The sequence below is a fragment of the Dipodomys ordii genome, unplaced genomic scaffold (genome assembly GCF_000151885.1).
Source record: "Dipodomys ordii isolate 6190 unplaced genomic scaffold, Dord_2.0 Scaffold33, whole genome shotgun sequence".
In the NCBI taxonomy this organism is placed as follows: domain Eukaryota; kingdom Metazoa; phylum Chordata; class Mammalia; order Rodentia; family Heteromyidae; genus Dipodomys; species Dipodomys ordii.
The window spans coordinates 7598751-7619900 of record NW_012267249.1 but is presented as its reverse complement, the minus strand read 5'-3'; the positions used below and the strand labels follow the sequence as shown (position 1 = coordinate 7619900).

At 45.4% G+C, this 21150-nt stretch overlaps 1 protein-coding gene across 3 annotated transcripts in view; it reads left to right on the top strand.

Moving 5' to 3' along the window:
- The window catches only part of Mknk1 (MAP kinase interacting serine/threonine kinase 1), a 45465-nt gene that overhangs the window by 3902 nt on the left and 20413 nt on the right, over positions 1-21150 (top strand). For 2 of the 3 annotated variants that reach the window (XM_013016954.1, XM_013016956.1), the window contains exons 1-4: positions 2595-2647; positions 9835-10002; positions 17024-17125; positions 19742-19839. In XM_013016954.1, coding sequence (XP_012872408.1) covers positions 17026-17125; positions 19742-19839 — 198 coding nt within the window. In that variant the 5' untranslated portion in view covers positions 2595-2647; positions 9835-10002; positions 17024-17025. Of the gene's footprint in view, positions 1-2594; positions 2648-9834; positions 10003-17023; positions 17126-19741; positions 19840-21150 lie in introns of those variants that run through there. The other variant, XM_013016955.1, reaches the window with a different exon arrangement.

Sequence of the window (21150 nt, the reverse complement as noted above, 5' to 3'; positions counted from 1 at the left end):
TGGTTAATTGGAGATAAGAGTCTCACAGACATTCCTGCCTCGGCTGGCTTTGAACCACAATTCTCAGATCTCAGTCTCCTGAGTAGCTAGGATTAGAAGCATGAGCCACCAACACTCAGTTTTCATGGTCGTTTTTTGAAATTCACCGTGGAAGTGAGGTTTTATACGTGTGGTCCAACACTTGCCCCTACACAGAAATGTCTTAAACACATTAAAAATCTCACACACAAAGCCAGGTGCTGGTGGCTTACACCTGTAATCCTAGCTACTCGGGAGGCTGAGATCTGAGGATCGCGGTTCAAAGCCAGCCCGGGCAGGAAAGACTGTGAGACTCCTATCTCCAATAAACCACCAGGAAACCGGAAGTGGCGCTGTAGCTCAAGTGGTAGAGCGCTCGCCTTGAGCTGAAATGCTGAGGGACAGCACCCAGGCCCAGAGTTCAAGCCCCACAACCGACAAAAAAAAAAAATCTCACACACACATACACAAACAACATTGCCTTGAGAGAAAGAGAAGAGAGAACCAAGACCTCAACCATGAGAGAAAAGAGCCGGCCCTTTCCCACCTAGGGAAGAACCTAGCAAGAGAGGCAATGTCTTGGAAGTATAGCTGTCCCTCACTATATCGTGGTTCACTGTTGTTGCTTCACTGTATCATGGAGTTAAAAAAAAATAGGTAAATAGTGATCCCTCTCCTATTGTGGGAGTTACATTCCAGAGACCCCTGTGATAGGTGAAAATCCGTTAAGTAGCAATAAGTGAACCGTGATATAGCAAGGGACAAATATCTAAGGATGCTACTTTACGGATTTCTACCTATTACAGGGGTCTTTGGAACATAAGGAGAGGGGTCACTATACAATGGCTGGGAAGGCAGGTTGTGGATTGTTTTCCTATTGGCTCAAGATCCTTAATGGTCTTTAGAGCAGAGAACAAGGGAATAAGCCATTCTTTCTACTCTGGGGCAGCACATTTCCCTGCTGGATAAAGGATGTGTAACCACTCTTGGCTTCCATGAACCCTGGAACCTCTTGGAGGTTCCCAGCTACCACTCTATACAAGGAGCTGTGGACTGTGTAGTGAGGTAAGACACAAGTATGTCTGGAATTTTACCTGCTTTGGAGGAGCCAGCACTCCTTCCCCTGTGCCCCCCAGGGTCTCCTCCAGTGTTAAGTAACCTTGTTTTCCCTGTGTGAGTAAATAAGCAGCTTTGGAGAATCTGGATTAGAACACAGACCTCAATGCCTCAGGACCTGCTGGCTATTGAGCTGTTTGGAGATGAGTGAGGCCTGCAATGGAAGCTTATACAGGTCTGGAAGGTAACAGGTAGGATAGGTAGGGACATACAGCCTTTAGGTTGGAGTCAAGGATTGTAGAAGGCGTGCAACAAAGAAGCTTGGTGGGGAAACTCCTGTCTAGCTTTCATCAGGGTTGGGAAATCTAGCAGTCTTAAATGATCCCTAATGTTCCCACACCTCCTACCATCATATAGGTGAGAAGACAGCCCAGAAGGGGAATGGAAATAAACCTTTGTTAGGGGGATATGGGAAGTGCACACAGCTCTTTAATTAGCAATGCTCACAGACCTTCACAACAATCATGAGTCAGGCATGGGAAGGATGTTTACTTCTGTATCAAAAAGAAGAAAACATACTCAGCCATCAGAATCTGAATTAAAGCCAAGTCAGTATTTGTCCTCCCCGCTAGTGGCGCTTGCAGCCTAAGGAAGTAGGACCTTCAGTCTATTTGACAATTGTTTTTCCTCCAAGAAATGAGCTTTTCAAAGTGCTTTCCCCCCTTGTTTTGTATTGAACCAACTCAAGGCCTCAAACAAAAATTTAAAGAAAACTTACAGAACTGGGTAGGGTAGCCATATCTGTAATCCCAGCATCTGGGAGACTGAATCAACATGATTGTGAGTTTGAAGCCAGTTTGAGTTACCATACTGATATACTTCTCAGGAAGGAAGGAAGGAAAGAAGGAAGAAGGGGAAGAAGGGAGGGAGAGAGGGATTAAGAGAGGGGAGGGAATTTTAAACAATAATTCTCCATTTGATTATTTTATTTTTTTCCCGTCCTAGGGCTTGAACTCAGGGTCTAGGCGCTGTCCTGAGCCACTTTGCGTTCAAGACTAGCTCTCTAGCACTTTGGGTCACAGGGCCACTTCCAGCTTTTTCTGAGTAGTTTATTGGAGGTAAGAGTCTCACGGACTTTCCTGCCCAGGCTGGCTTTCAACCACGATCCTCAGATCTCAGCCTCCTAAGTAGCTAGGATTACAGGCGTGAGCCACCCGCGCCCGGCTATTCTCCATTTTAGAAAAATACAGTAACATGTAAAATGTCCTTCCTAGCGTGCAGAAGCGCTTTATAAATAAAATTTACACCTGGGAGCCTCCCGCTCTACCAAGGAAAAGTGGATTGGCAATAGGCCCCGCCTCTAGCCTGCAATCTCCCGCCCCCTCCGACTACGCCTGCGCAGTTTGCTCAGCCCGTCCTCCACGTGTAGCACCAGAGCGCAGGCGCGGCCCCGCCCCAGCCCGCCTCTGTCCGCTCGGGCCCGCCCCCCCGCCGTAGCACCGCCTCTTCCGCGTTCTCGGCGCTGAGATCGGCAGGTGGGGGTGCGCGCGGCCGCTCCCGGTGGTCAACCCAGGTAAAGCCAGACAGCGAGGTTCACTCCCCCGCCGTCCCCGACCTGAGAATGGGGGCGGGAAGGTCCTGTGCCCGGGAGGAGGTAGTTAGGGGCCTTCAGAGCGCCTCCGGGTCACGACCCGCTGCTGCTGCTGCGAAGGGACAGCCGAAGGGGACGGTTTCTTAGGACTGTCCTCAGGGGTTTTTGTCTGTGACCTGTCGGGCCTCCGTCTGTACTAAGACCAGGGCGCAACAAGACGCCTAATCCGGGTCCCCCCCTGCCTAGGGTCGGGGCCTGGCTTGTAACAGACCAGGTCTGGGTTGGTGCCCGAGGTCGGAGCTCAGCCCGTGCCAGGTTTGAGCCTCACACCTACCGAGGGATTGGGGCAAGGCTGTGGCAGAGCTCAAGGCTCAAGACAGTCCAGTGTTGTGGATAGTGTTTTGTGGAAGGAATATATAAAATGTATTGCTAAAAATTTAGCTGCTCTCATTTCTTTTTCAGTAGTCCTAATGAAAGTTCCTGCCTTGTTGCAGGTGGCGTCCAGTGAGGAGAGTTAGGAGTGTGGTTCAGTTTGTCTCCCTAGAGAGCCTTGGGGCCTCTGTCCGTGGAAGACCACTGAGGCCAGACCAGACCATAGGAATGAAGTGTAGCTGGAAGTGTTTGACTTTGGGGTCAGGCAGCCCTGGGCTCACATTTCACCACTGCTGTGTCCCCTCTGGCAAGTCCTTTCCCCTCTCTTATCTGTAGAACCAGACATGATAGGGTCCATGTGAAGGCAGCATAGGCTTATAGTAAGTCACTGGGAGTGGTACCTGTCCTGTGATGGTACACGATAAACTACGACAGTCTACTTTGGGGTACTTTTTCTTTTCTTTTTTTTTTTTTTGGTCAGTCTTAGGGCTTGAACTTTGAGCCTGGGCACTGTCCCTTAGCTCTTCAGCTCAAGGCTAGTGCTCTACCACTGAGCCACAATGACACTTGTGGTTTTCCAGTGGCTTACTGGGGATAAAGAGTTTCATGGGCTTTCCCACCAGGGCTGGCTTTGAACCACAATCAGATCTCAGCCTCCTGAGTAGCTAGGATTACAGGTGTGAGCCACCAGTGCCCTGCTTTGGGGTACTTTTGAGTTGTCCTGGGAAAAAGTATGGGACCTGGCCTTGAAGTCTCTGTGGGGCTTACAGATCCAACTGATCTTGCAAGATGGTGGAAGGCACTAAAGCTATTTGCTGTTGCCCATGTGTCAAACACTAGCTGGGTAGTTGGTGCATAGAATCTCACTGAATCCTCAATCCGGCCAGGTGCTTTTAGCCTACTGTCACTCTAAAAGGGGCCAGACTAGGAGTGCTATGAAGAAGAGATCCAGGTTTGGATTTTTATATGGAATTGAGCCAAGGAGGGCCTTTGATGATGCCCTTCCTCCTACTGCTTCCATCTCAGCCTTTTCTCTTTCTGTAATCCGAGAGTTGACTAGGCTTTTGACTTTGTCTAGTAGTCTTATTACTCGATAGCAGATTTTGACAGTTGGAGGGTCTGGCAACTCAGATTTCATGAAGGCAAACCATGGAGAAGCAAAGCTCTGTGGACAGAAGCTGGTAGAGTGCAGCATATGCTTAGCTAGGATTGCACGGTCCTCTGTTATGTGGTTCCATAGTAATTCAATAATATGTGGTTCCATAGTAATTCAATAATATGGTTCCTTTGGCATCCTCTTCATGGGTGCCCATGTCATCTTCTTGAGACTTTTCTGATCATGTTATATCTCTGCTCAGAAGCCTGTGCAAACTTCATTCCCTGCTATATATTTTGGTCTTCAGACTTATCAACAAATCCCTTCCTAATCTATCCCCAACCATTTTTCTTCCCTGTTTCCTTTTGTTTCCCCAACCCTGATCTGTAGTCCCAGTCAAAATGAGTTAGTTCTGTTCCTCAAACATTCCCAACATGTTCCTGCTCCAGCCTTTCCTCTTATTTAGTACTCATCTGTGTGTGTGTGTGTGTGTGTGTGTGTGTGTGTATGTGTGAGTGTCTGTGTCTGTGTCTGTGTCTGTCTACTGGCGCTTGAATTCAGAGCCTTATGCTCTTACTCCATCACTTAAGCTATCCCTGCACTTCCAACTCTTTGCTACTTAACTGGAGATTAGATTATCTCAGATTTGTCTTCCTGGGCTGGCTCTGAACCTCAATCCTTAGATCTAGGATTATAGGCTTAATCCATTAGTGCCTAGCTTCCTCATCTTTTATGAGGCCTCTTTGGCTTCATTCTCCTGCTAAGATGATTACTGGATCAGTTACTCCTCTTCCTCTCTGTAGCAGAGACCAAACTCATAATAGCACTCTCATCATGGCCTGCTTTAGGTATATCACCCCCATATGTACTCTGAGTACATTAGTAGCAAGGGACTGTGTCTGTTTTATTCTTCTTGCTCCTGTCATATAGCTAGTCACACAGTAGTCCTCTGCAGTGTTTGTGGTTAAATGAGTCAATGACTTTTTTTTATTTACTTGCTTTGTTTTATAAGCTGTCAGGTTTTAAAAGGGGACTTGGTGTTCCTTCTCTTTGTAGCTGAGGAAGGCCCTCATTTACACTACTAATGACCTAATAACAGGCATCCAAGTGCAGGAATTCTACCCAAGCCAATATTCATCGCTGATGTCATTTTCAGGCCTTGTCTTCCCTTGGTTGTGAGTTTTTTTGGGAGGGAACTTGCACTCTGTTCATGGATCTACACAGTCTGTGTTATACTTCATGCAAGAGAAAGCTCACAGGTGGCTGACTAATCAGTTACTCTGTCCTTGGCCAACAGTAATCCCTCCCATCTAGATCAGCAGCTAAAAATTCAAATTTTTCCTTGCCAATAGCTCCAACTTATGGAAGAGGAAGTTCTTTATCATTCATAAGAAAGTATACACTGTTGAAGGCAGAAGGAGCTGAGGAACCATCTAGTCCTACTACCTTCAATTTCTTTCTAGGAAAGACCCAGAGAAGGGAAAGGGCTTGATGGAGATTATACAGAGTATAATTATTATATAGAGTAGGAATAGCTCTGGAAGTCCTAACTCTGATTGTTGGGTTTTTTTTCATTTTGTTTTGCTTTGTTTTCCCCAGTTTACTGCCTTTGGGTTTTTAAATATAATTTCAAAAGTTTATTTTTTTAAATGTTTTGAGGTGTGGTCTCTCTGTGTTGTCCAGTCTGTACTCCAATTACTGAGCTCAAGCAGTCCTCTTGCCTAAGCCTCCCAAGTAGCTGAAACTACAGATGTACATCCCTATGCCCAGATGTACAGTGCTAATATAATATCTAACATTTAGTGAGTGCTTACTGTGTGCCACTCACTGTTTTAAGTACTTTAAACTATTTTATAGACTCAGTAACCAGAGCAAATAGAAATCATTAAAATCTGTTTTCAGATCTCACAATTCTGATTTTTAGTACAGTTTTAAGGCCATCATCTTGTACTCAGTGGAGTGGAACCATTTTCCAAAGAGCTTGCTTCCAGACCCTCTGTGAGTGAGAGCCATCCTGTATGTTGGGAGATGTCCCCAAGAGGAGTCCATAGCATGTTGGAATAATGGACAAAAGGAATGAAACAGGTCTACATGGAGTATTGGTAGATCTTAGGTTAGGAATATGAGTATACTTCATAACTTGCTTGCTGGGCTAGAGCAATAGCTTAGAGGTAGAGTACTTACCTAGCATGCACCACCACAAAAATTGCCTGTTTATTGTCAGGCAGCAAATGCATAGTTTTAGAAAAAAAATTCAGGTCCAGGATCTTTCCATCAAAATTCCCAGTCTAAGGTAGAAAGATTCAATTCAATAAGCACATTATTGAGCTTGTGCTATGTACAGGCCTCTGGTATTGAGAAATACACACAGAGGACAACAACACATTTCCTGCTCTCCTGTAAGTAATTGTCTTCTTTCAAGCCTTCTCCCTCCAGTGTCGTTGGGAAGACAGATAAGTACATAAATAACTGAAATCAGACTGACTCTGGTAAATGTAGTAAGGAATGTAAACAAAGTGGGAGTGTGGGAGAAGGAGAAATCAATCCCCAGCCTGACCAGAGAATTCCTGATGGTGGGGCATTTGGAGAGAGTTCATTCCTGGGAGAAGCAGCAGTTTGAGTCCTGGTCTGGAGGCAGAAATGCAGCGGTGTGTGTGTGTGTGTGTGTGTGTGTGTGTGTGTGTGTGTGTGTGTGTGTGTGTGTGTGTGTGTGCAGTCTATTGCAAGGAGAGGAAGGAGACTTTGTAGGAAGGAAAATAAGCTGAAATGGCAGATTGTGGAGAACACTAGCATTTTCAGATGTATACTTTGTGATTTGCAACAGACAGACTATAATTTGTTTAATCCTAAGAGTCTCTGTAATATACAAATTATATATCCCCTATTTGTGTGTGTGTGTGTGTGTGTGTTGGTATTGGGGCTTGAACTCAGGGCTGGGTTGTCCTTTAGCTTTGAATTGTCATTCAAAGCAGATACTCTACCACATGAGCCACATCTCCCCTTCCAGTATTGCTTTGTTTTTTGTTCTGGTCTTGGGGCTTGAACTCAGGGACTGGGTACTGCTCTCAGCTTTTGTGCTCAAGGCTAACATTCTACCACTTGAGCCACAACTCTACTTCTGATTTTTGGTGTTTAATTGGACATAAGAGTTTCACAGACTTTCCTACTGGGCTGGCTTCAAACTTCAGTTCTCAAATCTCAACCTCCTAAGTAGTTAGGAGATCCTCAGGCTCAGCCTCCTTCTCTTGAACAGGTTTTGGTTCACTTCAGAGGCTGCCTGTCATGTATTGCTTTACTTTTCTTGATTTGTGTAGTGGCAGAGAACATGAAGGTGGAGTCAGACAGCAGCTTCTCTCTAGGGAGATGATAGGTAGGGTATAGACTCTAGAGTTAGACTGTCTAGGTTAATGTCCTGCGACTGTCCTTCCATTGGCTAGCTGGGTGCCTCATCTCAGTTCTATCATCTGTAAAATGGGTATATGAATATTCCCTACCTCATGAAGTTGTTACGAAAACTGAGTTAAAATATTAAATAGCACAGTGCCTGGCATGTAGTAGGTGTTCGATGTTAGCTTTAATAGCAATATTAGCAATGGCATGAATGCTCCATTTGGCACAATTTTTATAGAAAGCATATTCATTAGAGCTATTTTTCCACATTCTTACTCTGACCTTGTTGTATTTTCTCATTCTGTGCCCCAGCAGGAAACTTGGAAATGCTAGATTACTCCATCACAAGATTGCAAAGCATGACACCACAAAAAAAAGTGCCCGCAGGAAAAGGGTCTATAAGAAGTCAGTGGCTTGACAGAAGAATCTGACTTGTGTCTTCCCTGACCTCCTTCCACAGTGAACAGGCCCAGTGCAGTGTATCTGTTTCCTTCTGTGCAGCCTTCAGCAGAAGTGCTAAGCAAGACCACTCCAGTTCACTTGCCAAAAAACAACAGTACAGTATCTCTGGAGAAGTGCCTAGTTTGGCTCTTCTTTCTCTTCAGTTTAAATCCCTCTGGCCGTCGCTTAAGCCAGTTCTTATTGTTCCATTTTCCATGAATATGGAAAAGTTCCTTCTGATTATAAAGGGAGGATGAGATCAAGATTTTCTCATGAGAACCTTTTCTGTACTTAAAGCCGGAATCCATTTAGGCCTCATCTTCTCTTCTCCAGGCAAAACAGCCTGGGCTGCTTTCACTTCACCCGCAAAACCTATTTTCCATTGCTTGGATCACATTGGCTATGCTTCTTTTCTTTCTCTTCGGTTTTTCTCCTTCCTGGCAGGGACCCAGACTGCTCAGTCTGCTAATAAGAGTCCCACTAAAAGATTTTAAGGAGAGAATAACTTCAGAGGCTTCATTCATTTATTAGCATTTATTAAGCATCTGCCCTGAGTCAGGCTCTGTGTTGGGTATAGGGGAGCCAGAGCTGACCCAGACGTTAGTCTCTACCCTACGCCTAATTCAGTCGAAGGAGAAATGACATAAAACATCAGGGGTACTGGAACTAAATCACGTACCATTGTGGGAAGCTGGAAATTATTTAGTGCAATCAGCTAGAAGCACCCCCTGGCTTCTAGCTTCTGGAAGGGAAGGATAAACATAGTGTACGATGGGAGGTCCACAGGAGCTCTGTTATTCTAGATTCGGTGGCATTTGTTAAAGGTTTTAACACAAAGTGACAGGCTAAGGACTGGCCTTTGGACCAAGACTTGGACCAATGGACCAAGGCCCTGGGTCTTGAAGGATAAGCTGGAGTTATTTTTCAAGAAGCTGTGTTCCTACTAAGGGAAAGCCCGACAGTATGATGATTTGAAGCTTATGTAGATGGAAGAGAAAGACACATTGGAGATGGGTGCAGTCACCCATTTGTCAGATGAGGTAATCTGACAAAGAAGAAATCAAGAGGAAGGAAGCCAGGGGTAGGAGTTGGGGACAAGTCCAGTTTTGGACATGTGGTTTGAGCTAATGTTGAAACATATCCAGCTTTCAGTTAGAACTCTTTCTTAGAAACTTTGGCACAAAGGCCCAGAACTCAGATTCAAGCATTTTCAGTGCTTTTCCCCTGGGAAAAAGGGCAAGTGCCTATTTATTCCATAGAGAAGAAGTTGACAAAGCAACGTGTCACTTTGACACATGATAGCTAAGAGCCACAGGATTAAAAATAGCAGTGGGCCTACAGAAATGAAATCATCACCTTGGAAGCAAGCAATAATTATACATTTGGCACAAAACTGTGTTTGCATCTGTGCCACCTACTGCTCTTAGGATCTACTTTATCTCTCTGGCACTGTTTGCTCTTTCTTATAAGACTTGTACCTGGCCTAGGAGACAGAGCCAAAGCTCATTCATCTCTAGAATGAGCAGCAGAGAGGTGTCAGCTTTTACCTTCTTCATGAAAAACCTCAGAGTGGTCAGAGGGGTTCATATCTGTCATCTTAGTCTAGTTAGATCTTTTTGGGTCTGAAATCTCACAGTGAAAACAGAATCTGAAAGTTTTTTTATGCTGACTCTTCTTAAATCTTTCAGTGCTTAATATTTTCAGATAGTACGCTGTGTGACTTTTAAATATGGGGACATCTGTGGCTCTTGCGTGCCTATCTACTTCCTGGTTAACTCAGTGCTGGAGACCCTTGGGTTGATTGCTGTTTTTTCTGGGCCTCTTAGACAAGTCAGCATTTTGATATCCTTTCTACTTCTGCTTCTTGAAGATATCCATGCCAGATAAGATGAAACAGAGTCAGATGGAGAACTGAAAGACATCAGCTCAGCAGAGGCCAGTGAAACACTCTACGTGCTGAAAGACACCAATGTTTGGATTCCTTGGTGATTTGAAGTTCACAGAGAATCACTACCCAGAAGCTGGAAATAACATACTGGTAAGACTGAATATATTGTTGCACAGGTCCTCTTACATTACCTCAGATTCAAATGATATGATAATTCCAGAGGAAAGGGTGTGCATGAGGTCATCTAAGCATAGGTGGTTTTCAGTATTTGGTTGGGCAGCTGGGCTTAGCTGTGTCAGTAACTGCCTGAAACAGGTAAGTGTTAGCAGGAACCCATTTCCTCCAGAATAAAATGGCAGAGTGTTGTAAGGAAAACTGTGTAGTAAGACATAATTATTTACTTTTAACTACATGAGTAAAAACACTACATTATAACAGAACAAAATCAAATACAACCAAAGTATAAAAAGTAAAATTCAGCGAGGTACTGGTGGCTCTCACTTGGAATCCTAGCTACTTAGGAGGCTGAGATCTGGAGGATCCTAGTTCAAAGCCAGCCCAAGCAGGAAGGTCTGTGAGACTCTTATCTCTATTTAACCAACAGAAAACCAGAAGTGGAGCTGTGGCTCAAACTGTTTGAGTGCTAACCTTGATCACAAAAGCTCAAGGACAGTGCCCAGGCCCAGAGTTCAAGCCCTGGGCTTGAACTGGTGAGGGGGTAGGGAGGAGAAAGTGAGGTTGGATACTAGGGAGAGCAGTGATCAGTACCTGTGGTCTGTACCTTCATTCCTCCAGAACTCCTTAGCTCCTCTCATGGCTCTCTGAATTATCTAAACTGCTTCCTGTGCAGGTGGCAGGCTGACACTTGGATCTGTATCCTTAACACCTGCTACTCTTCCTTCCACTGCAATCAGTACTTGTTGGCTAATAGATTTCACAAGGAAATGAAAAACATGTGTTCTATATTTAACAGAAAATAAGATAGCCAGATGCCTAGGAATGGAAATATTGATAATTATTGATAATTTTGAGGCAGCTTTCAATCTGTCTTTGCTTCCCCCCTCCCCCCGCCCATACTTCCTGCTCCAGCCAACCTGAGTGGCGGGCAGTGGCTCTAAGCAGCCATGCCACCTCTCCTGCAGGCCTCAGCCTGGTATAGTTTCCTTAGGTCCATCCTGGCAGTTCCACTCAGCCTTCAAGTGTGAGCTTAGCTGGAAGATCTCACTGGAATAGGTACCCAACTAGGTTAGAGTACTTGTTAAATGAGTGAGTTAGTGCTGCTTTCATAGCTAGTTTTTTTCTTTTTCTTTTTTTGACAGTACTGAGTTGAACTTGGATCTTTACGCTTGCTAGGTAGGGCTCTTACCACTGATCTACATCTCCACCCCTGATTTTAATTGTTATTATAAAGGTGGTTTACAGAGGGGTTACAGTTACATAAGTCAGATAGAGTACATTTCTTCTTGGACAGTGTCACCCCTTCACTTGCTCTCTCCCAGTTTTTTTCCTTCTATCCCCATCCACAAGTTGTATAGTTCATTTTCAACAGAGTGTCTAGTGAGTATCACTGTTACATTTGTTCAGCCTTTCTCCCTCCATTTCAGTGTCTCCCCTTACACACTCAACGACATATAAATGAACAAATAAGACAAAATGAAAAGAAAACTAAAACAGCAATAAAGAAAAAACCTCTTGTTTCCATTTCCTAGGATTCGTTTCAATAAATACTATTGTTGGGGCTGGGAAGGTGGCTCAGTGGTAGAACGCTTGCCTTGCATGCCTGAGGCCCTGGGTTCGATTCCTCAGCACCACATAAGCAAAAAGAAAAAAGCCAGAAGTGGCGTTGTAGCTCAAGTGGTAGAGCACTAGCCTTGAGCTGAAGAGCTGAGGGACAGCGCCCAAGCCCAGAGTTCAGGCCCCACAACTGGACCCCCCCCCAAAAAAAAAAATAAATACTATTGTGTGAGATCAGAGGCACATAGGCATTGCACTTTTGTTTTCCTCTCCTAAGAGTATCCTCCTTTGGTCTCACTGTGTGTGAATGCCTGCAGTCCTGTATCATTTATCACATCCCTATGTATTTTAGATCTAGCTTCAGCATATGAGAGAAAACTATTCCATTTGTCTCTCTGAGCTAGACTTACCTCACTTAACATGATTTGTTCTAGGTCTATCCAGTTTCCTGCAAATGACATGATATTATTCTTTCTAATCCAGCCCTGATTTTTGACAGTTATTTTGGAGATAGGATCTCATTTTAATCCTGGGCAAGTGCCTTGGTAGGATTCATCTATGTATAGCTAGGATAATAGACATGTGCCATCACACCCAGCTCTTTCTTGAAAAGGAACCATAAATTTTCTAGTCTTGCTTCCCAAGTAGCTAGGATTATAGGCATGAGCCATCAGTGCCCAACTTAGTTTCCTTTTTTTTTTGTCGGTTGTGGGGCTTGAACTCTGGGCTTGGGCTCTGTCCCTGCACTCTTCAGCATAAGGTGAGTGCTCTACTGCTTGAGCCACAGTGCTACTTCTGGTTTTCTAGTGGTTTATTGGAGGTAAGAGTCTCATGGACTTTCCTGCCAGGGCGGGATTTTTTTTTTTTTTTTTGGTCGGGTCGTGGGGCCTGAACTCTGGGCCTGGGCGCTGTCCCTCAGTTCTTCAGCTCAAGGCTAGCACTCTACCACTTGAGCCACAGTGCCACTTCTGGCTTTTTTCTTTTTGCTTATGTGGGGCTGAGGAATCAAACCCAGGGCCTCGAGCATGCAAGGCAAGCGCTCTACCACTGAGCCACTTTCCCAGCCCCAGGGCGGGATTTTTTTTTTTCCAAGTAGGAAGAAAAGATTTATTGCCAATAAAGCTGATGTGGCCAAGTTCTCATGAGGAAAGGGAGAAAATGGCCCTGGGCTGGCTTTGAACCATGATCCTCAGATCTCAGCATCCTGAGTAGCTAGGATTACAGGCATGAGCTACCGGTGCTTTGCTTAGTTTCTTATTTGATTCTCACAACAACCTGTGATGAAGTGAACCATCCTTACTCTTACCTGTTTAATACCTGATGCAGTTGATTCTCAAAGAAGCAAGAGCTATATAGAGTTGGGCGCTGGTGGTCCAAAGCCAGACCGGGCAGGAAAGTCCATGAGACTCTTATCTCCAACAAACCACTAGAAAACAGGACGCGGTGCTGTGGCTCAAGTTGTAAAGCTAGCTTTGACCTTGACCTGAAGAGCACAGGGACAGCACCCAAGCCGAGTTCAGGCCCTACGACTGACAAAAAAAAGAGCTATATAGCTCTCATGTTCCAATGCTCAGGAGATTTTTTTGTTTCTTTTTTTAAAAGTAACATCTTTAAGGGGAAGGCATACTAAACTTTGAACTCGGCCTCACTCTTGCTTGGCAGATATATTCTAGTGATTCATACTTCAATCCCTATTTGCAATGTTATTTTGAGAAAGGGTCTTACTTTTTGCCAAGTCTGTGATTCTCCAATTTTATGCTTCCTGTCATAGCTAGGGTAACAGGCATGCACCACCACACCCAGTTTATTCTCTTGAGATGGAATCCTTGAATGTTTATGAGGACAGAGCAGGGATAGCCTCAAACTACAATCCTCTGGATTTCAACTTCCCCAGTAGCTAAGATTCCAGATGTTAGCCACCATGCCTAGCAAAGAAACTTTCTGTGTGTGTGTGTCTGTATGTACTGATCCTGGGGTTTAAACTTAGGGCCTGGGCCATTGTCACTGAACTTCTGTGCTCAAAGATAACACTCTACCACTTGAGCCATGGTCCCACTTCTGGATTTTTTTTTGATTAATTGGAGATAAGCCCAGCCTGGCTTTGAACCAGGATCCTCAGATCCCAGCCACCTGAGTAACTAGCATTACAGGCATGAGCCACCAGTGCCCAACTCATTAAAAAAAAAAAAAACAAATAGCTTGTTTTCACTGGGTACCCCGACTCACGCCTACAATCCTAGCCTCAGCCACAGCAGCCTTTCACTGTGCTGTCTGCAGGGCCCAGGTGTGCTCATATTTGTTTCAGAGTGTGCATTAGTTATCTGTGCCCCGTTACCAGTTACTAGTCTGTCTGCATATGCCTAATTGACACACCCTGCCATATCACCTAGTATATGGGTTGTCCCGTGGCATTTCCATTTCAGCATAGTTTCTTTCTTTCTTTCTTTTTCTTTCTTTTTTTTTGGGGGGGGATCAGTCATGGGGCTGGAACTCTAGGGCTTGGGCACTGTCCCTCAGCTCTTCAGCCCAAGGCTAGCACTCTACCACTTGAGCCACAGCACCACTTATGTTTTTTTTCTGGTGGTTAATTGGAGATAAGAGTCTTGTAGACTTTCTTGCCCAGGCTGGCTTTGAACTCCAATCCTCAGATCTCAGCCTCCTGAGTAGCTAGGATTACAGGCATGAGACACAGGCATCTGGCTTTTAGCACAGTTTCTGATGGAGGATATGCGTGTGACATTGTGCTACAATCTATAGGAGAAACAGTATGCACAGGGGACAATCTTGGCCTCTAGGAACACATGGAATGCCCTAGGCAAAGTAAAAGCAGTACTTAGCAGAGCTCTTCCCAGAGGGTTAGAGAGCAGAGGATGGAGCACCAGATAGTTCCGCACAGCAGCAGTACCTATGATTTGCCCCCAGATTGCACAAACTCTAATTTATCTGGAGTTATTAGGGGGCTACAGAGAGGTAAGGACTTTTTAAGCTGGGTTCCATAGCCAAGAAGAACTCCTAGTCTGGGGAAATCAAGTGGGTCAAGAGTAGCTTGATTATGGTTCTACCTGAGGAAGCATTTGTCCAGTGACTGGCGCATACTGAATTAAGTCACTGCTAGTGACTCTGATGAAACTGAAGAGCCTGTGATCTGCCTCCAGATGGAGGACCAGCAACCCCTTGGTGGGATTATGACATCCCCTTCCCTCCTCGTCCTCCCTCTGTGAAAACAGAGAGGTTAACATTTTTTTCATGTCACTGTCTTCCTATGTTTTTCCTTCCTAGTTTCAAAAACAACTCTCCCCCAGCAAGTTCTCTTTGCAAGGAAAGTCTTAACCACTTGTCCCTTCTGGCGTACCCTCTCCCATTGAGCTCCATGCAGAATAGACCAGGTACTCTATCTTTGTGTGCGAAGCCATAAAATCTAATATTGAGTGTGTGGCGCTGCCCAGAGGTATGCTGCTTCCACAGGAGGCCCTGTGGCCCTGCTGTGGTAAAGAGCAAGCATAAATTGCTGCTAACAGGGTTAGAGCCATAAGTGTGGCTGAGCCTCCCCTGTGAGTCACAATGCCGCCAGCTCGCCTGCTGATCTGCACTACCTGCCTGATGGCTATTTCGCTTGTTGGCAGGTCCACCATTGGAATGTGGACAGGGAGGGTGAAGGAAGCTGGAACCAAAAATCTGTCCACTCACATCTGTCTACTCCACACTTGGCTTTCAGTGCTGATGGAACAGGAGTTGACAATGGGCTACACTGTCCCTCTGGGCTGTTCAGGACAAGGGCCCAGTGACCCCTCCTTAAGGTCCCAAAGATGAGTGATCCTGTGTCTTATTTCCCAGCCATTTCTGCTTTTTTTTCTTCTCATTTAACTGGTTACTGTGAGTATTCCAGTGCTTGTGTTTACATTTAATTGTTTAAATTCATAGGGCATTGCTGTTCTGTGTTACAGCTTGTGCGTGAAGCTGGAGTACATTTTGAGATCCTCTATGGATTCCTTTTGCCTAGTTGGTTATCTGTTCTCATTGAAAATCTTCTGTCATCAGAGTCCCAAAGTGGAAGGAAGAATGCACCTAAATTGAGCTGTCAGACACTTAGCTTTCTGGATCTCGGTGTTGAAAGGACCATTCCGTGTGCTTCCTCATAATGGCTGCCATGTGCTCACCTCTGGGAATAGTATTGAGACTGCATTGGCTCTAATCAACCTTCCATCACATTTAGCCAGACCCTCCCTCAGAGAAGGGACTGGGCCATTCCCCTCCATAGGCAGAAAGCCAGCTTCCATTTTAAAATCTCTCAGAGAAGAAGAAGAAGAAAAAAAAAGCAAAGCAAAAAGCCCAACAACCCAGAGCCTCTGTTTATTGAAGGTTGGTGTAAAAGTCCTTCACATCATCTGCCCCATCAGCACTCAAGTGCCTCTATTTTAGAAGGATGTGGAGGTTTAATCACCCTGGTGGGGATTTAGACCCAGAGACTTCGGAGAAATCTTATTATTTCTAACTGCGGGCAAAGAGTATTAAGGCTCCACTCTGGATCAGGGGCATGACATGTTCTATAAGTAATTTATCTTTAACAGGGGAAGGCCCCTCCTAGAGTGTCCTAGAAACAGAACTGCAATTGGGCACTGGTTCATTGTTCCCCTTTTCTCTTTCCCAGTCTCCTGCTGTTTCTTTCTGTCCTGACCCTTTCCTGCCCAGTCTGTCCCAGGTCTGTGTTTGCCTCATGAATCCTCCCTTTAAAGACATGGGAGCCAGGTGCCTGCCAGGGAAAGATAATGATGTTTTTGTAATAAGTGACCTCATCAAGCCGCCTGGTATAGACCTGTCATCTGCAGGCTATTGAGTGGTCCCTCCTTGCACCCCCTCTCAGAAAGGCACTGGGGAGGAGAGAGAATGCTGTTGGGCTGCATGGGCACTCTGGTCAGTGCTCCTGGATGTGGAGGAATTTGGAGCTGTTCTTAACACTATCCCATCCCTCTTGTTACTTTCCCAGCAGCAGCTGCAACCCTGTGCTCATCCACAGGGATGCTGTTGGGGCCTCTGATTTTATCCACAGCCCCTATTCCCACACCTTTCCAGTCCATCTCTCTGAGTCCCGCCTTTCTGGTGCTGAGGCAGAAGGCTGTCACTGGTAGGGCCCTGCTGTGGATCCCTTGTTCCAGTGGGGGAATATGGTTTGCTAGCAGATCTAAATCCATGTGCTAATGAGCTTGGTGAAGGCTTCTAATCTAGCCTGCTTGTCTGAGTTTCTTTCCACAGTTAATGATCTCCTGTAATGGTTTTGCCTTTAGTTTTGCCTTCTGGGTCAAAACAAATCAATAGTCCTCACAGATATTTAAAAACCATCAGTGTAAAGCTCCTGAGTCTCCCCCTTTTCTCCCTCTGGGTAAACTTACTGTTCGATCAGTACACTGCTACTCCCCTTGTATCTCCTCTTGTCTCCCAGAGATGGGCAGCAGCGAGCCCCTTCCCATCGCGGACAGTGACAAGAGAAGAAAGAAGAAGCGGAAGTCCCGGGCCACTGACTCCTTGCCGGGAAGGTTTGAAGGTTAGTCTTAGATTTGAGCCTGTGGTTCCCCATGAGGAGGGAGCATCCTGGTGTTTATTGTGCAAATCACAGGATGCCCTATGTTAGAGCCAGCTGTGGTCATCTGGGTGATAGAAGAAGACAGAAGTGAGTGAATTTACACAAAGGAATGACACAGAGTGAGTAGGTATGGGAAAAGCTCTCAGACAATACACTCACCTCCAAGCACCCCCTTGGCAGGCAGAAAGGCCAGTCAAGTGAGATCCTTGTGTAAACCAGCTCCTCTGCAGACATGGTCCTTCCCCAGTGCTTCCTGGAAGGGATGTGGAGAGGCAGAACAACCACAGAAGAGGAAGCAAGAATGACTGCAGATGACACTGCTATCTTCTCTCAATAGAGAATTGAGCTCCCAGAGATTGCAGCTATGTGTGCAGTGTTTGACTTCCTTTTAGTGTGTGTGTGTGGTATTCAGGGAACATGACATGTGTCATCATTTTGGACATTCTATATGAGAGGTCAGACTCTGCACTGGTCTGTCCTCGCTGGCCTTTGATGGAAGGATGGATTCACTGGGTACCTCTGCTAAGGACCAGAAAGACCAATAACTGCTCCTGAGAGTCACGTGTCCCAGCACCTGTTTCCTTTCTTTCTCTCCTGGGCCCTCGTCCTGGCCTTGCAGACACACCAGTTAGTTGATTGTTTTGAGCAGTGTTCTGATAACAAGCACTCTATGAGTGAGGAATATTGGTTACCATTGGTTACACATGCTGACATGTGTAAGAGCAAATGCCAAAGTGTGCACTGTGGGAGAATACTTACAAACAGCCGTGGGCCATCTGTTCATATGGGCAGCTGCCTGTCCAGACCGTGATGGGACCAAGAAAGTACTAAGACATTGTTTTATTTGTTTTCCCCTTGATTCAAATGGTATGCATGTGTATCTGTTTGTGAATATGTATATGTGTGCATGAGGGGAGGGCAACAATGGGTGGGCATTTTTAGAACAGCTTGCAAACCATTCTAAAAGGTATTTCGCTCTTTCTGAGAACAGATGATTTTCCTGTTAAAGATAATTTGTACAATCAAGGACTTCTCATGACTAAGAGCAATGAGATTTTTTTTTTTGGTCTGGGCCTGGGTGCTGTCCCTGAGCTCTTTAGCCCACGGCTAGTGCTCTACCACTTGAGCCACAGCACTACTTCCGGCTTCTGCTTATGTGGTGCTGAGGAATTGCACCCAGGGCCTCATGCATGCAAGGCAAGCACTCTGAACCACCTTTCCAGCCCCTGAGATGAGGTCTTGTATCATGGTTTAAAGTCTTCTGCTCAGTCAATGGGTTTAAAGGTTAGGCTGCCTCAAGAAAGAAAAACTAAGGAGTGGATCAAGGGAGGACTGTGGGGAAGATGAGGCTTTCTTTAGAGGGGCTCAGAGAGCTCGGGTTGTTTATGAACTTGAGCAGGTCACTTGAAAATTCTTTTAGCCCAGGCTTATTATTCTAAGTCTCTGGGTCTACCTAAAACCTCAAGGCATTGCTTATATCCTACTTGTATCTCTGATTTCCTGTGGGCAAACTTCTCAGAAACCTCTACCTCTATTGTGTGAATCAATTAGAATGGTATTCACCTTCATCTCACCAGTACCTCGCACAGAGCTTGGCACATAAAAAACACTCAGCAAGGGCTGGGAAGGTGGCTCAGTAGTAGAGCGCTTGCCTTGCATGCTTGAGGCCCTGGGTTTGATTCCTCAGCACCACATAAGCAAAAAGAACAAAGCCGGAAGTGGCGCTGTGGCTCAAGTGGTAGAGCGCTAGCTTGAGCTGAAGAGCTGAGGGACAGTGCCCAGACTCAGAGTTCAGGCCCCATGACTGGACCCCCCCCCAAAAAAAAAACACTCAGCAAATAAGTAAATGAATAAATGCTGTCCTTTTAAATTGTGCCCCTTCTGTTTATTTTTTTCTTTACTATACTATCTTTCCAGGATGGAACTCCCCAGTGCCTGGTTTATTCTGGGGCCCTTTGTGTATGTGTCCGTCTTCCCAGTGGAGTATGAGAAGGGAGGGACATCATCTTATTTCTCAGTCTGTCCTTGTTTTGCTATCCACCACAGAATAGGTGCTCAGGAAATAGGTACTGAGGTGAAACTCAATCTCTGACCTCATCTCAAATGAGGAACAGGATGCATTCTGTGTGATCTTTTCAAAAGACTTAAATCCTGCACTGACAGGGAAAGTGGCACATCTCATCACTGATGGCTACAGAGTCATCATAGCCTGTTCTGCCTGGCTGGTGAAACCAGGGAAGCCATGTGACAGAGCTCTTTTTTCATATTAGCTTGAAGTGAGGTTACTCACCTTGTGTTCTTTTTTTTTTTTTTTTTTTTGCCGGTCCTGTGGCTTGAGTTCTGGGCCTGGGCACTGTTCCTAAGCTTCTTTTTGCTCAAGGCCAGCGCTCTACCACTTGAGCCACAGCACCACTTCAGGCTTTTTTGAGGGTTTATTGGAGATAAGAATCTCATCCTGCCCAGGATAGCTTCAAACCATGATCCTAAGATCTCAGCCTTCTGAGTAGCTAAGATTACAGGCTGAGTCACTGGCGCCCTGCAACTCACCTTGTTTTCCTCTCACTGTTTCCCCTCTAGATATGTACAAGCTGACCTCTGAATTGCTGGGAGAGGGAGCCTATGCCAAAGTTCAAGGTGCTGTGAGCCTGCAGAGTGGCAAAGAGTATGCTGTCAAAGTGAGTGTTAACTTTGCAATTAGTCATTCCTAGCTTGTCCCCAACCAAAGAAATGGTACATTTTGCAAAATCGTGGCTCAGTAAGAACGGGGGAAAGGCTCCAAAGCCATGTTTAGTCACTGGATTCAGATCTTACTTTTTCTACTTGATTGCTATGTAAGCTTAAGCAAGTTGCTTGACTAGTCTGTCCTTAAGTTTTCCTCATCTGTAAAATGGGTATATTAATAAAACCTGTATAGAATTGTGAGGATTAAGTAAGTTAATACAGGGCTGGGAAGGTGGCTCAGTGGTAGAGCGCTTGCCTTGCATGCATGAGGCCCTGGGTTCAATTCCTCAGCACCACATAAGCAAAAAGAACAAAGCCGGAAGTGGAACTATGGCTCAAGTGGTAGAGTGCTAGCCTTGAGCTGAAGAGCTGAGGGACAGCACCCAGGCCCAGAGTTCAGGCCCCATGACCGGACCCCCCAAAAAAAAAAGTAAATTAATACATATAATGTGCTTAAGACAATGGTTGAAGTATAGCAGGCTATTTCTCATTTCTCTGTTAAACACAGTAAGAAATGAACAGGAGGTAGAAAGCCAGGTTTAGAACTAGAAGCCCTTCTGCAATCTCCATTTTGACAAATTAGTACTATTTGACTTTGGTCAAGTCATTTAACCTCCTTAAGCCTTGTTTTCTACATCTCTGAATTCCCTTCCTGTCTCATGAGGTGGTTATGCAATTGGAAATGAACTGGTAAGGGCTGGGAAGGTGGCTCAGTGGTAGAGCGCTTGTCTTGCATGCATGAGGCCCTGGGTTTAATTCCTCAGCACCACATAAGCAGAAAAAGCTGAAAGTGGCGCTGTGGCCAAAGTGGTAAAGTGCTAGCCTTGAGCTGAATAGCTAAGGGACAGTGCCCAGGCCCAGAATTCAGGCCCCATGACCAACCAAAAAAAAAAAAAAAAAGAACCAGTAGTGGTAGTAATACTTTACAAACCACCAAGTAGTCATGTACAGTATCAGAATCATGAGAACTAAAATCTCAAGTGACCATGCACTCAACTTCAGGGGCAGAAGGTGTGACTTGTACCCTCAGTGCTGCCTTTAATTAGCTGTATGGCCCTGGTGTGGCTCACTTCATCACACTGCTCTCATTTGGCGGCCCCCTGTGGAAAGAGGGATGGATGGAGAGCTCTGAGTCTCAGAGTGAAGTCCCCCACGTTTTCAGTGCCACCTAAGAATCCGTGAGGAAGATACATGATCTAGCCCTACCCCAAACCTACTGACCCGGAAACTGGAAGTGCCCTCGCAGTATGAATGTCCGAAAACCA